The 17,154-nt window shown below is 37.8% G+C and overlaps 1 protein-coding gene across 1 annotated transcript; it reads left to right on the forward strand.

Moving 5' to 3' along the window:
• Nucleotides 1-1,159: 1,159 nt before the first annotated feature.
• LOC120540907 (telomeric repeat binding factor 2, interacting protein) lies at nucleotides 1,160-13,578 on the forward strand. Its single transcript, XM_039772081.1, has 4 exons — nucleotides 1,160-1,248; nucleotides 3,160-3,888; nucleotides 7,991-8,184; nucleotides 12,615-13,578. The coding sequence occupies exons 2-4, from the start codon at nucleotides 3,168-3,170 to the stop codon at nucleotides 13,164-13,166; spliced, it is 1,467 nt and encodes a 488-aa protein (XP_039628015.1). The 5' UTR covers nucleotides 1,160-1,248; nucleotides 3,160-3,167; the 3' UTR covers nucleotides 13,167-13,578.
• The last annotated feature ends 3,576 nt before the right edge of the window (nucleotides 13,579-17,154 follow it).

Raw genomic sequence — 17,154 nt, forward strand, 5'->3', positions numbered from 1 at the left:
TGTTCGTTATAATCAGAAGCTTGCTGTTTGTCGGACCAGGTTAACGAGAGCACCGCTGTTCTTTCAAGTTCGAAATCACCGCCTCTACTTTGAGCTCAGCCTTCATCAGGCGTTGGATTGGTTTAGACATTTGACACTCAGCGAGCCGTCTAATTGTTCCCACCCACTTTTAAGCAAAATTCAATCTGCGTTGTCTCCAGACTTCTGTATCTGTAGTATACGTCAGACTTCAGCGAGCCTATCAGCGCACATGCCGTTTGCTATGAAATTCGTAAAAGGTGTGTTAATGTTTATTTTGCGCCATCTAGTGGAATGACAAATGCAATGCATTTTTTTAACTAAAAATGCGCGTGATACGCCATCTTTCGGAATGAAAGTGACATATAACCAGACGGACAAAGACAAATGCTTTTATTAAGGTGGATGCAATTTGGTATGGGATTCATGAAAGCAGTGTTAATGTTTGTGAAGTGCAATCAATTGGAATAACAAACGCAATGCATTTTTGCTAAAAATATGTGTGATGCGCCATCTTTTGGAATGGCAGTTACATAGCAAGTGGACACAAACTTTTTTAAGGTGGATGCAATTTGGTATGGGATTCGTAGAAGCTGTGTCGTGTGTGATGCGTCGTCTGTTGGAATTACACACGCAATGCATTTTATTACTAAAAATATTTGCGATGCGACATCTTTTGGCTCCAAGTATGTTCCATTAGTACATTAGAAACAGTAATTGGCTACTAATTAAGAAAATGGTTGGGGTGAAAACCAGCAGTCTCTAGAATTGAGTATGACATAAACGTGTGTTGTTGCCATTTCCATGTCCAGCATTTCATCAGCAAAGTTGTCATGCTGGAAAAGTGTGGAGATGTCATTCACCTCAGCCTCCTGGTAAATCGCTGTTCTTGTCAGGTCAACCAGAATCTACGAAGCCTACAGCTCTGCAATGAATGAATCTAGTAAAGTTTAGCCCGCAAATTGATAATCTTCATAAAACACTAGATGAATGCTCAGTTGTGATTTACATAAGGTTTAAGAGCTCAGCGAAGTAGTTTCCCCGCTTTATTTTCATATCTGCACGGGGCGACTGTCAACACTTCGAATGCGCGTGCGCCGTGTTCAATGTCTCTGACGTCACAAAGAACGGAAGTGTGCTTCCTGCCGCCTGTGCCCGCCACTTATGGATGCCGGAGGAGAGAAGAGCAAGCGACGCGCGGGACTTGGTGCACAGTCACTTATGAATACTGTAAGTTTAAGTTGTGCGACTGCTAATATTGATCTGCCAATTTGTAATGTTATAACTGGGTATCATTGAGCGCATTTTATGAGAGCTGTAAATCATAGCTACGATGTAACCAAAACTGATAAAAGACGCGTTGTAAAATACCTCAGCTAGTTTTTTACACGCATAGCCAGCAGTACGACGTCCTCAGAAATATGCAAAACGCCCGAATAACAAGTGCAGTGTCCATTGTTCGTTACGAACACGCGTAGACGTTTTTTTTCTGTGAGATGAACCAAATATTAAGGCCTTTTTTTATTAATGTGTGTTTTGTATGGCCATTCCCGCAACTTCACAGTGAGTCACATGCTAGCAACTGGATTTATTCTGCGAATACCTGATGGAGGATCTGTTATGTGAAAATATACCAGAAACCCTGAGCTTTACATTATAGTTTGATGTACTGGTAGGTATATTATTTGCTGGCCGTTGTTGCATAACTACAGAATCGTCAGGCAGGAGCCTCTCTTCGTTTGCCCCTTTAATCCAGGAGACTCTTCTCGTGGTGTTGTTCTTCCAGATGTTATTCTCAGCATCTTGTTCCCTGCAAAAGGCTAACTGGCACTGCTGCTCAAATCCAACTGCTGACTTCCGGGTGCACGTGCTACCCAGTTCTTATCTTTCCTCCTTAACCACTGCCAGAAACATAACTTTTTCTGCATCCTTGGCCTGCTTATTCAGAGTCTTCCCATATTTTATTTTAGGTACCGTCAGAATTCAGCTTGATGTTTTTTTGGAATAATTAAGTGGATAGGATTACTGAGCTTTGCTAGGCTGAATGGCCTGTTCTTGTTGAAATTTCTGTAATGTCCAAATGAATCTGAAAAAGTTACAGATATTATATAATTAGAACATAGTATTTTATGTACGTGTGTGTGTGTGTATATATATATATATATATGAACGTTTTTTTTTTTTTTAAACAAGTTAGGTTTTTAATGTACAAACATTTAATAAAATGCAAAAAATGAAAATATTAGGCTAAGTCTACATTCATTATAACATGAAAACAACATTCCTATTTTATTAGTATTTATTAATAAGGGCAGTTGTATCGTGTAGTGTTGTATTTAACAACTTTCCTTGCACACATGTGGGGAGTATTGGCTCTAAGGCTAGGGATTTGCACTGGCAACCTTGCCGGTTCAAATCCCATAAACACCAAAGTGTATTTCGTTGGGCCCCTGAGCAAGGGCTTTAACCTGCAATTGCGCCGACCTGGGTATGACTTTAATCTGCATCCAGCCCTGCAAGTAGGGAAAACTTGGGGTTTGGTGGCAGAATTGGCACTCCAGCCACTGCAGAAAACATCACACTGGTTCCATTCCACTGGTGCTGAGGCTGCTGCATGGCTACACTCGGGTCCCAATTTGAGATCCTGAGTTGGTTTGTCATGTGGTGTGTGTGGCAATGCGCTGTATCGGCGCATGCTCCTAACCATGGACACAGGGCGGCAAAGAAATTTTATAACTCAAATGTACTGCAGTTGTTTCCTTATTTATATCTTAGGTGTGTGGACAATTTTAAATTACTTATTGTTGATCATACTTTCATTTAGGGATGGTGATCACAATTAATTACTGATTGCATCTTAAAATGAAAACAGAAATATGCAACCTGCATTAGCTAATTGGCCAACAGCAATCTCCTTGAACATTTTCTGACGTATCGAAAGTAAAAGAATGTTGATCTTTTTTTTTTTTTCTTAACTACTCAATAATAACTATATATCTACTAGTTAAGTTTTAATATTTAACCAAATGTTTCTGGAGTATGTGGCAGATTTAAATTATTCTGCTTTAATTGGATTTTGAAGTCGAACACAGAGAATGTAATTTAAACCTCACTACGATATTTCTTGACATTCCTTTCTAGGCTCGAAAATGCTGTCCCCTTCTGACAGAGCGTCCCTCCGGCAGGTCGATGACCCTCTCCCTCAAACCAGGACTCTTTTTACTGATGACACTGGCAGTCCCATGCGCTTCTTCTTGAGACCTGGCACCCTGAAGCGGCGCTTTGCTTCTATGATTGAGCAGGGTGGAGGAGTCGTCTGCCGTGTTCAGGAGCCTGGAGTAATATCCTTGGTTGACCCAAAAGAAGCAGAGGAAAGTGGCAATTTAGAATCGGTTTCAACTCAGTTTATCCTTGATTGCATAAAAAGAAATGAGAGGCTAAATTCTGAAAGCTACAAGTTTTCAAAGAGGAGAAAACAAAGTTTAAGTGGAAGCTTGGGAGACACCAGCAGAGATGCTCCTTCCACAAGTGCGGAACATTCTTTTGATAACAGAAAGTCCAGCTTATCTGGACGGGTTTCATATAGCAAAGAGGAGGACGTGGCTATCTTGGAATATCTAAAGAAACATGATGCCAGGGATTATCTGGTTAAAGGAAATAAAATCTGGCAAAGGATGGAGAAGGAAGCGGTTACCAGCCACACTTGGCAGTCAATGAAAGATCATTATCGGAAGTATCTGGCCAGGCAAAAGTCTTCTGACAAGAATGAGTACATTGCAGCTTCTAACAAGCAAGCACTGATATTCTCCACACCGAAACAGCGAGAACCCAGCAAACAGTCCTTCCTTTGCCCCTCTGCAGTAGTACCTGGTGAGTATAATGAGGTACTGTCTTTTATGTTATTTACATATGAAGTTACCGTGAGTTACAAAGCGATTTCCTTAATGAGGCTTTACCTGCAGGGAGTGGGTTTTAGTCACTGAGCACTTGAAGAAAATTTCACTGGTTAGGTTTTCATATTAAATTTACACATTTATTGAAACATGCAGACTATGAAAGTGCATGTATGGTACACTGTTGTTTTTAATGGTTTTTTTTTGAGCATTTCTGTGGTAAATTCTTCTAAGGTTTTCAATAAGTCATATTTAACTTTGCCTACTTTTTGTTCTTTTCCCCATTCGAGTCACACAGGTTAAGTTATGTTGAGTTCGAGACCAGGCTGATACTGTTAGTGTTCCATTTGTAGACTCCCACTTCAAGTAGCTCTTGAATGTGTTTGCAACGCATTTGGAATAATTATCACGATGAGCGTTTAATTCTCTTGGTAATAAGGCACCTTCTTAAAGGCTCCGCGTGATCCTTAATGTTTATTCATGCGCTTTGCATTCCTAAGACATTGAGTGTTGTATATGTCGTGAATTGTGACAACAGTTGGAGAAATGTGAGCTTCCCTTAGATATCTGAGGAAGTAGAGGCAATAGTTATCCTTTTAGACAAGAGGTGTCAAATAGGAGAGAGAGATTTGTCAAGCGATTGGTGCTACAGAGTCATCTGATAGACCTCTTCTCTGTAAGCTATCTTGTCATTGTTTGTGATCAGGCCTGAGATGGTGGTGTCATCAGCAAATTTAATGGTGAAGTAGAAGCTGTGACTGACCCCAGAATTGCAAGTGAGCAAGGAGTACAGAAGGGGCTCACTGCATTACCCTGTGGAGAGCTCCTGCTGAGGGACAGCATGGAGGATGTGATTCTGCCAATCTGAACGTGCTGAGTTCTGCTGGTTTGGAAGTCTAAAATCCAATGGCAGAGAGCAGCGCTGAGCCCTAAAATGATGGATTTGGTGGTCATCTTTGCTGGGAAAACACAATTAATTGCTTAGCTATAGTCTGTAAACAGGACACTGGTATAACTGTTTTTATAACCCAGATGTGTGCTAAGATGATATGGAGTGCAAGGGAAATGGCATCCTCTGTGGAGTGGACTGTATATGACAATATGCAAGCTGGAGGCCATCATGACTATCGAGAATATTCTTTTTAATGTGTTCCAATACCAGTCTTGCAAAGCACTGTTTCAAGATTAAATCATTTGGTATTTAAATACTGTTCATCACTTTATACTGCAATTGTCATCACCAGTTTGCCTAGTTTCTTAAACCCAGTTGAAAATCCATTGCTTGCTGACTTTATCCTTTTTTTTAGATACATAGAACTTAATATGTGCCCAGGGCAAGCTTTGTCTTTTTTATATGTAAAACTACAATTTTTATGTCGGTCAAAGACATTGGCTTAGTCACTTTTAAATCTGTGCTTAAGAAAACTCCCAGTATTTGTGGTAACAAAACAACACACCTATTATTGTGTTAAATTGCACTACTAGCATGACTGGTTCGCCTAATCAGTACCTTATTGATTTCAATCAGGTGTGCTGTCGGTGGAATTGAACAAATAAATACATGAAATGTCTAGGGTGCCTCAAAGAGAGGTTGGGGACCCAAACCTGTCTTGTTGTAGCCATCTCAAAAGATAGCAATACATTTTTGGAGTGCACAAGAAATTCATGTTTTGTTTTATTGTATTTAGTGTTGTATATTTTTCTTGAAGCAAACATCTACTGCCCATTTAAATGACATGTATCTGTGGAATGAAATGTTCTCCTTCAGCAACTTTGCTAGTTATCATTCTCCTCAATAAGACTGTGGTAGAGATTTTTGCTGTAATTCTTATACTGTTACCATAATAGGATATTGAAATTTTGGAGACTTCTAATACAAGCTCTGGTTTTTAATTTATTGACACATCGCAGCCACTATAAAACTTTGAAAGAGTTATTAGAAAATTCTGTAAGGTTTGTCATGATCTCATTCTCAGTTTCTACAGTGGCTTAAGGATTTGCATTCTTTTAAAACTTTTCAGACTTTCCAAGATCAATTTAGAATGGTACCAGCTCATTATTATGATGTTTACTTCTTCATATTTTATCTTGTCCTCACACAACAAATAATATTTTGATATCAAGACTGACACATAAACTTGGACAGATAATTCAAGAAATATAGAAACTGAAAGCATGGGTTTAGTCCCCATGGATATGCTTTTCTGAAATACTAATGTTGCTTTGAAAGAAACAGCTTTAAGACCATTGGAACAATAATAATTCTTAAGCAAATTTTAAATGACTTCAGCTAACTTTGGAATTGCCCATTTTATTTAAAGTTTGCACACAACACACAGTCTTTGGATATTCCACTTTAGCTTAAATGTTGTGGTGGACTATGTTGTTCATGCATTTTTCTTTATTATGTAAAAAAAAATTGAAATTGATATCTTTAGTAGTTTACAGATAGGAGTGGGCAGTATGGTTAGCAATCCATATCATGGTATATTTGAAAATGTTGACATTTTCAATAGGTATAATGTATTTGTATATATGTTTAAGATTTAAAGATATTTTATAACAAATAACAAACATATCATTAATTGTGCCCACAGACATGCTTTTTATCAGGTGAAATGCTCTGCTCCACAAATGGATTAGATCAGGGGTCGCCAAGTCCGGTCCTGGAGGACCACCGTGGCTGCAGGTTTTCATTCTAACACTTTTTAAAATGAGTGCTGCTAATTAACTTCATGTGAATTCATTTTAATTGAATTGCTTTTTTAAGATTTGCTCTCCTGAATTTCTTCATTGTTCCTCTGAATTGCTTCATTTCTTTTCTTAAATGGCAACCAAAGTGAGGGAGCCAACAGAAGACCAACTAAGTCAGGGCCTCAAACTCCAATTTCACTCCAACCAGCTGCATAATGAGGTGCTAATTCTTGTCGTTAATTACACCCGTTCTTTAATTCTTTGCCTTGTTGCTGCTCTTGTGGTGCATTGGCAGACATTTTCGAAATTGTTGATTTTTTTTCTCTTTCTAAGTGCTCTGTTAAAATGTTTTGGCGACCTGAGCAGATCAACATTCCTGAGACCTTCATCTTTCATTATTTTCAGATATTGTATGATGGATACCAGTTGTTTCGGCTCATTTTGTATCTCATTATTGTTTGGCTGCTAATTAAGGAAAAAGAAACAATTAAGGGTCTAAGTCTTCAAGAGCAAGTTAATTCAAATGAGTTCAAAAGAAGTTAATTAGCAGCAAAAACCGGTCACTCATTAAGAAAAGGGTTAGAATGAAAACCTTCAGCCACGGTGGTCCTCCAGGACGGGAGTTGGCAACCCCTGGATTAGATAGCAAGTATTTACCTGTCTGGCTTGAACTGATAAAAGTGCATCTTCATTCTCACTCATGCCACCAACAAGCAAATGCAGGACAAGATATCTTTTTCCTGTTTTCCCTTGCTGTCCCAAATCACCGCTTTTAAACATTCATACATTTTCAAATATGCTTAATCCTTTGTAGAGTCTAGCCAGAATTTACCCACTAATCAGGGTGAACCCACATATCACTTTTTGTAGTATTCTAAAAGAATAGGCAGACTTGTAATGCTCACATCCAAGTCCAAGCACAGAAGCATTACCTTTCAGGCACAAACAAACGTAACAGTAAGTTACATTTCCTGTTTACTCTTGCATGCACGGATTTGCAGGTTTTACAATAGGACATTTTTTGCATTTAATAATGTTTGCAAGTTTAATTTTTGTCACACGGATAAAACTTATGTCTTTGTTGAAATACTGTAAGAATTAAAAAAAATATGAAAGGTTTAAAGCAAGTATATGTAAACCAAGAATAAGCATAGTGAAACCATGAAATATGCAATGTATTGCACTACATAAAATATGTACGGGGTTTCGAGTGAACCTTCATTAATCATAGTATGTGACATTGCCTCCTACAACAGGTATCATTCAGTCATTCTGATTAGTTTTGTTTCCTTCAGGACTACTCTGATCTTTGTATTTTGGTACTGCAATCTGTGAACAAGCACTAATTTTGTATGACAGAAATCTAATTATTTGGTTTACTTCAGTGCAGAAACAACCACTATGTGCACCAGGTGTGATGGCGCATGACATGCAAAGCAAGGAAGCCCTGAAAAAATCAAAAGAAGACACAAATTGCAAAGAACTGCTAAAAACTGGAGGACAGAGCTTAGAAAGCAGAGACAATGAAACTACAAAGAAGAAGTCAGGGATTCTTCTGAATTCTGTCTCCGAGTTAGAGGTAAGGCAGGATAAACCCACCACAGATGATATTTAAAATGTGCTATGTTTATTATTTCCTGTTTTTATATCTTGTGTGAAATAACCATACATATCTATCAAATATAATAGGAATAGCATAATGTTTTAAATATGGCTGTTCCTTTAATGTTAAGAGAAAAACCAAATATTGGTACAAATAGAGAAATGTTTAATGATTTTTTTGTATTTGTCTTTAGTGGCTTGCAAAAGTATTCGGCCCACTTGAACTTTTCCAAATTTTGTCACATTACAGCCACAAACATGAATCAATTTTATTGGAATTCCACGTGAAAGACCAATACAAAGTGGTGTACACGTCACGTGAGAAGTGGAACGAAAATCATACATGATTCCAAACAATTTTAACAAATAAATAACTGAAAAGTGGGGTGTGCGTAATTATTCAGCCCCCTGAGTCAATACTTTGTAGAACCACCACAATTACAGCTGCCAGTCTTTTAGGGTATGTCTCTACCAGCTTTGCACATCTAGAGACTGAAATCCTTGCCCATTCTTCTTTGCAAAACAGCTCCAGCTCAGTCAGATTAGATGGACAGCGTTTGTGAACAGCAGTTTTCAGATCTTGCCACAGATTCTCGATTGGATTTATCTGACTTTGACTGGGCCATTCTAACACATGGATATTTCTTGTTTTAAACCATTCCATTGTTGCCCTTGCTTTATGTTTAGGGTCGTTGTCCTGCTGGAAGGTGAACCTCCACCCCAGTCTCAAGTCTTTTGCAGACTCCAAGAGGTTTTCTTCCAAGATTGCCCTGTATTTGGCTCCATCCATCTTCCCATCAACTCTGACCAGCTTCCCTGTCCCTGCTGAAGAGAAGCACCTCCAGAGCATGATGCTGCCACCACCATATTTGACAGTGGGGATGGTGTGTTCAGAGTGATGTGCTGTGTTAGTTTTCCGCCACACATAGCGTTTTGCATTTTGGTCTCATCTGACCAGAGCACCTTCTTCCACATGTTTGCTGTGTCCCCAACATGGCTTGTGGCAAATTGCAAACGGGACTTCTTATGGTTTTCTGTTAACAATGGCTTTCTTCTTGCCACTCTTTCATTAAGGCCAACTTTGTGCAGTGCACGACTAATAGTTGTCCTATGGACAGATTCCCCCACCTGAGCTGTAGATCGCTGCAGCTCGTCCAGAGTCACCATGGGCCTCTTGGCTGCATTTCTGATCAGCGCTCTCCTTGTTCGGCCTGTGAGTTTAGGTGGACGGCCTTGTCTTGGTAGGTTTACAGTTGTGCCATACTCCCATTTCTGAATGATCGCTTGAACAGTGCTCTGTGGGATGTTCAAGGCTTTGGAAATCTTTTTGTAGCCTAAGCCTGCTTTAAATTTCTCAATAACTTTATCCCTGACCTGTCTGGTGTGTTCTTTGGACTTCATGGTGTTGTTGCTCCCAATATTCTCTTAGACAACCTCTGAGGCCGTCACAGAGCAGCTGTATTTGTACTGACATTAGATTACACACAGGTGCACTCTATTTAGTCATTAGCACTCATCAGGCAATGTCTATGGGCAACGGACTGCACTCAGACCAAAGGGGGCTGAATAATTACGCACACCCCACTTTGCAGTTATTTATTTGTAAAAAATGTTTGGAATCATGTATGATTTTCGTTCCACTTTTCAAGTGTACACCACTTTGTATTGGTCTTTCACATGGAATTCCAATGAAATTGATTCATGTTTGTGGCTGTAATGTGACAAAATGTGGAAAAGTTCAAGGGGGCCAAATACTTTTGCAAGCCACTGTACATGCCCACTGTTGTGCAAGCAGTATAGAAAAACTATTAGTAAGACATACAGATGAAGAACACATAAGTCAAGTAAGCTTCTTATTCAGTTTTTGATGTTTTCATTTGTCCATCAATTTCCCATGCTTGTTCCTCTGCTAGGTTGTAGTGAGGTATTTTGGAAGGAATCATGTCTGAAGATAAGAGGAACAAAGCTAACACTTGGAGTGAGGGAGAGCTCTGAGATGGGTGTGTAAAGTGACCTTTGTCACAAACAGCATTTCTTCTTCTTTAGCTGCATCTGTTTTTAGTGTTTCCAGAGTGAAAGATGTTTCCTAATGCTATTTCTGTATCACTTTAGATTAGGTGTCCCTAATTATGCTGTACTTTCCATGTTATTACCTGTATAAGTACAGAGTAACTAGATGTTATTACCTTGTACTTACTGTGTAACACAGAGTAATGCTGTGATTAAGCACTCACTAGTGATTGTTATTCCCCATTTATACATAGTAGGGGTTTCCGCCCCGCTCGCTTTGCTCGCCCACCCCCATGTTTGGTTTACCGGATATACAATTTAAAGAGATTGATATTTACATGGGAATTGTTACATATGCATTATTTTCACTTTTACTTTAAAACTTTATTAAAAACAATATTTGGAATTAACTTTTCTTCAAGTTCGCATTAAATTTTGTTTCTGCATTTGGACTTAGATTGTGACAATGCATACGTATAACTGCCTGTGAGTGAATATCATTTCTTTCTCACTAATAAATAAACCGACTTTCTCGAATGTTTGTCCATGCTTTTTCTTCTTCATTTTGTCATTGAAGTGTCATCTAGAACATATAAATTTTATCAGGACAATACTTTTATAAGAGCTGAGAGCGCAGGAAGTGTGCTTAATCTCTCCTCTGTTTCTTTTTCCGGTTTCTTTGTGGTGGCGGCGGCCTGCGCCACCACCATCTACTCAAAGCATCATGATTTTCCAACATTGATGGACTAAAAGATAGAATTTTACATGACCATCATCATCAAAGTCCTTCCGTGAGAACCCAAAATACAAAGAGGACTGTTTCATTTATGTGAGGTAGAATGCCCAGAGGGGACTGGGTGGTCTCATGGTCCGGAATCCCTGCAGATTTAATTTTTTTCTCCAGTTTTTTTTTTTTTTTTTTTGTCCTTCCTGGCCATCAGACCTTACTCTTATTCTATGTTAATTAATGATGACTTATTTTATTTTCTTACTGTGTCTTTTATTTTTCTATTCTTCATTATGTAAAGCACTTTGAGCTAATCTTTTTTGTATGAAAATGTGCTATATAAATAAATGATGTTGTTGTCTGACAAAAATATTCAAACGACTGAGGATAGATAACCATGGTCTTGTTTGAAAATAATTGTAAGTAGGGCGTGACTTGAAAGAATCTCATGTTAAAAGTCTCTGTCTCACAGGACTAAATACCACGCCAACGTTTTTGGAATGTTTTAATCCTCGCTAGCAACACCAATTAGACGATCTACAAGTCTCCGCCTTAAAGTTTAAATCCGAACAATATATTTGATCATTTTTCGCTGTTCCGTTATTTCACCGAGTAATAATTTCCGTTTGTTTGCGCTAATGCGATCTTTCCTATCCTTTTTTGAGACTTTAAAATTTTCGTATTTCCATTATCTCTAACCTGCTCTGCATGTGTATTGCTGCAACATTTTTTATTTCTTTACAACGTTCTACTTTGTCATCTACTCTTTGTCCTTTATTTCCGGCCCAGGTGTGGTTAAATCTCTTTCTCGCGGGACGTATAAGTGTCTTTCCGAGAAAATCACGTCTTGTCTCCTTCCAAGATTTTTTTTATAATAGAGAGATGTACTTATAAAAATTGTGGAATAACAATTACAATTGAGTACTTAATTATAGCGTTACTGTGTAATACACTGTACTTATACAGTGTATATAAGTTATGGAATAACAATTGCAAATGAGTGCGTAATCACAGCATTGCACTATGTTACACAGTAAATACAATGTAATAACACCTAGTTACTCTGTATTTATACAGGTAATTACATGGTAAGGTACAGCATAATTAGGGACACAATCTAAAGTTGGTACCACTATGCCTTACTGCTAGTGTAATTTTTTAGAAAATTTCCTTAATTGATGCTTTCCAGTTGTATTCAGTTATGCTTTTTATTTCTATTTGTCATTAACCTGGCCATGTCAACTTGGAACATGTTGGTTGATTCTGTGGTTATGTGGTAGCAATTGTGGGCATAGTGACATTGTTGAGGGGTGACTGGGCTTGTGGTCTAGAATTGTAACTAAATGAAATGTAGGTCTGAGCAAATTAGGATTTAAATATGTGACTGATGAAAGGAGGGAAGTAAAATGGTCAAACGTTTAACACTGATGTCTAGTAGAAACCAGTAATAAGTCCATCCACTCTTTGGGTTAGATTTGTACGTTCCCCCTGTGTTTCTGAAGGATATGCCCTGCAATGAACTGAAATTTTATCCAAGATCTTCTCTCCAGTAGTTCTGGTATCAGGGAGCTTGCAATAGATGTGTTTGGGAAATGAATGTAATGAAAGTAAATGACATAAGCACACTTTTACCAAGTTCTGTTTAATGAATGTATTTAACTGTCTTTCAGATTAGTAATTTGCCGTCTGATGATGAAACTCCAGAACTTGAAGTGAGCAATGAATGTCCAGGTATAAGTAATGGCCCTGCCAATCAAATCCACAGAAACTCAAACCAGAGTGAGGTTTGTGAAACCAGAAATAATGAAATAAGTAAAGGATCCAAATCAGAAGGTGCAAAAAACCCCACCAGTGGACTTTCTGACTTTGTGATGAATGATGACTCGCATGTTCACGTTTCACAAACACAGGAAGATATGCTACCCAGTTCATACAGTCCTTCCCAGGCAGAAATAGACAGTGCTGTGAAAGCTGTGCAGCTTCTGCAGGAAGAATTCTCCCAGGACCTTACTAATATCATGCAGGCACTGTTGAAGAACAGTGGTGATGTCGCTGCTGCCAAGCACTACTTACGCACAGGCTGTAGACCAGATCACAGACCTCTTTGGACAAGACAAGATGACCTCTCTCTGTTGTCGGGAGATCTTTCACAAGTAAAACGTCTGTCAGAGAAGTATGGAGATGAGAATGTAGCGAAGAGAGTGACATTTTTAAAAACGTAGACATCTGTGTTGTACTATTTTTAATACATCTTTCATCCTCATATATTGTTAAATATCATGTTGAATTATCATAAAAAGAAAGGACTTAATCTGAAGCCAGATTTGATAATCCAGAAATAATCAAGTAGCAGTGGTTATACTGAAACTGTTATTTTTAACATGTGCATATGCACACAACTTTTTTTTTTTTAATCCATCAAGAATTTACTAAAATTATGTAGTATTATTATGGTATTGTGTCTGGCTAGAAATCTCCTTGATATTAATTTTGTAATTAAAGAATTAATGTGTACTGGAAGACTTCAACTCTGTCCGCACTAAATGTCACATACTTTGGATAAAAGGTTTATTCCCTACAGTCTGAAATAAAGTGATGTTTGGCTTCCAACATATTAATTATGATGATTGAGAACATATGTATGTGTGTTATATATGTTTATATTTTTTATTCTTATGTACAGGTAATTCAGCTGTCTAACAAGTCTTTGTATCTACAGCTGTTTTTCCAGGAATCTTTCAGGGTAACCTCTCCCCCCATAGAGCCAGCAAAAGCCCTATTCATTTTATTTAGACATCGCTATTACATCCAATTTATAAAAAAAAAAAATGGGACTGGTAAGTGTACATGTGCAATTGTCAAAACACAGTTGGCAGCCCCAAACCATTTTAGAGATCGTTGTACTACAAAAACAGAAATAGTTCTCCACTTCCCTTAATATGAGATCGGCTTTTTAGTGTAGAGTTCACCACAGTCTTTACTCATTTACTGTTTCAGTGTGGTTGCTTCCTCCAAGATGTCTATAAATCACCTGCAGCTTGAGTGATTTTGAGATCTGAGTATACGGTCATATGCTAATGGGCTGCAATGGAGTTTAAATAAGGTGCAACTATTTTGGCAATATGTTTTGGAAAATTACTGTTCTGTACTCTGCAATGACATAAGGCTCCAATGAGGTGAACATGTATTATATTACTTTGAACACTGTCACAAAATGCTTATTAAAACATGCAGAGCAAAGTTAATATGGAATCTAAAAACTAGAAATGAAACCGGTGGCATATGTTCAAGACATCAAATATCTTTCTGGATTCTTTGAAAATTTAGACAAGCCCGTCTCTGACTCAAATAATCATAGTGGTGGTGACCTCATTGCCTGGCATTAATAATGATGACCAGTAATTTGGAATGAAATTAGATAGATTTGTGGACTTTCAATTTAAGAGCTTTAATGCTGCATTGGAGACGGTGTTTACTGGCAGAAATTGATGAGCCTCAGTAATGCTGGGCCTTGCTATGTAAGACTGATCTGTTGTTCTACTATATATATATATATATATATATATATATATATATATATATATATATATATATATATGAGCAAATTAACAAGAACACTTGCTTATCCATGCATTTATCTAAAAATAACACAGTAGGGACAGATCTTAGTCCTTTATTATTGAATTCATCCATACCAATTTGTTTCCTCTTTAGTCAGTGTTGCTAACAGAGGAGGGCAGGCTCCAATTATTGGCAGTTCCTCTAATGAATTCTCTGGATAATTTAGTTTAGGAAATTGATGTATGGATCTTGTTGAAGGTCTTGAGTATAATGGAAGGAGGCAATAATTAATCCTGTGGTCATCTGCTTCAGACCTGAACATTTTCAGATGATGTCATTAGTTACTTGTAAATGCTGGGTTGCCAGACCAAGCAAGAGTTCATACCAGTTTCTTTAAAAGGGGAGTTAATAAAAAAAAGATTAATTATATATTTTATGATATATAGATGTATCCCTGTCTACATTAAATTACATTAAGTAAAATGTTAATGAGTATAAAATTATGTAGAGCCAGTTGAAATTAATTTAAAATCGAAGTTTCCTTTTTTGTTTTATATTTTAGCACATGAGAGGCCCCCTATATCAATTGGATTGGTCCCAGAACTCTAGAAAATTCTTCAGCAGCCATGTGTTCACACCAGTTCTGATGTGACAGGAATAAGGCAAGGATTGTGCTTAACTTTCACTTTTTTTGGTGTTTGGTCCTCAAACCCATACATTACTTTTGGATCTCTGGCATTTCCCACTCAAGGGATGTCCTTCTCAGAACTTGCTTTTCCTCCCTATAAATAATTAGGTTTTCTCTGAGGAACGAGTTTAACCCCACAGTTGATTTGCTGTCAAGTCTGTTTCAAATTGGTGTAACTGGCACTGCTGTCCTTATGTAAATGTTGGTGTTGCTTCCAATGACTTGCGCCCCCCCCTTACTGCAAGGAGTGTCTTCAGTTTCTCATAAAGCCGCTATCACACATGAATAAAGTAACATAATGGCTTCTCACAGTACACCTAACCATTTTTAACTGTATTAACAGAGTTTTGCTAAATAAAATGTATCTATAGTCACTATTTCAAAATGATATACCACACACAGCTAAGACAATAAAGTTAATATGGACATTACATGAAAAAGAGTGACATCACAGTTGGAGGTGTGTCAAGAAACAATTATTTTGTGGAAATGATGTAGAGTAATAATAAATATGCCGCTAAAATGATCAAAATGAACCTCTAAAAAATATCACCAAGCCAGAAGTTATGCATCTATTTAAAAAGGACTTGTAAAAGTGATAGGTGGAATTCTGCTTAGCTTTGTGCTGGTGGCACTTGGCAGCTTGACCAGGGTTTCATGCCAAAAGAGTAATAATGTAATAATAGCCAGCAGTTTTGCCCTGCTACTGTCCAGAGTCCAGGATAGCCTCAGAATACAGACAGCTTTACTGATCTTCTTATTAAAACTATTGCAGTACCTTATTTTCCCACTTGTACTTCCCAGACATCCACTACATAAAAGAGTATATATAGCATCTGATCACCTTCAAAATATAGTCCCGTTAAGGATTTTTTTTCCAGGTAGAGAACTTCTTTATTTACAGCTCAAGCCATGTTTCTGTCAAAGTCTTTTCCCATATGTTAATACCAGGACCAGCATAGCTTGTACTCTGTGGGTGAAGACCAAAGGTAGTGAGTGAATGCTTGCAATTTTTGATGTCCACCTCAGTTTTGCTAAAATAGAGCTACAGATGGTTCAGCCTGCACCAGTCAGCAAATTCATTAACTAGATTTTTTCCTTCTGTGGACCACCCATATAGTCCATGGAGGCTGAGTTGTCTTAAAACGTTCCACAGGTGGTATAAAACTCTTTAACAAACTCTGGGATGCCAGTTAAGCAAATAGCAATCCAAAACACTATGGGACAATTATTTTAACACATCTCCAAGCAGTAAGAACTATATAGTGCTATAGTCATTAGAAAAGTCTTATTCTTTGCTGATTTACTGTTTGTGGTCTTACATCAAATTTTTAATTCATTCAGTTTTGTATGTATCAGGAGCTCCACAGTAATTCGTGCTCTTGCCCTACATTGCCAGAAACATTCGTTTGAATTTTGGATTGGACACTGTCACTATAAAGTTTGCATTACCCATACTCAGTTTCGTTCCACATATGAAAGATGTGCCTGTATGTTTGATTGGTGGCACTAAACTGGCTCACTGTCAGTGACTGAATGTGTGCATGCTACATCTGTGTAGGCGCCAGCTTTCTTCAGCACTGTTTTGGTCTAAACTCAGTTATTTGTAAACTGAAAGACTTTGAAAACAAGAGTTGTATGAAATGTATGAACAGTAGTAATTTGTCAAAACAATGACATTACAACTACTTGTACTTGTGCTTTTGTGACTGTGCAGCCTTCAGTATGCCTCTGCATGTCGCATGTTAGAGAAGTCTGGTGTAATCACTGCCATCATTTCAGTTTCCTGGGAGACGCGATGCCTCACCATGTGATGTACTGTGTCAAGGGCTGCTTGACCTGGTAAAAGGGGTAATTCTGCTGGATTTTTATGTAAGAAAATCATGTTGTTTTCCTTTTTATCATTTTTTTTTTTTTTGTGGTGTTTTAATGTGTTATATTGCAGTTTCAGATGTACCTGA

This window comes from Polypterus senegalus, chromosome 12, assembly GCF_016835505.1.
Source record: "Polypterus senegalus isolate Bchr_013 chromosome 12, ASM1683550v1, whole genome shotgun sequence".
Taxonomy (NCBI): Eukaryota; Metazoa; Chordata; class Cladistia; order Polypteriformes; family Polypteridae; genus Polypterus; species Polypterus senegalus.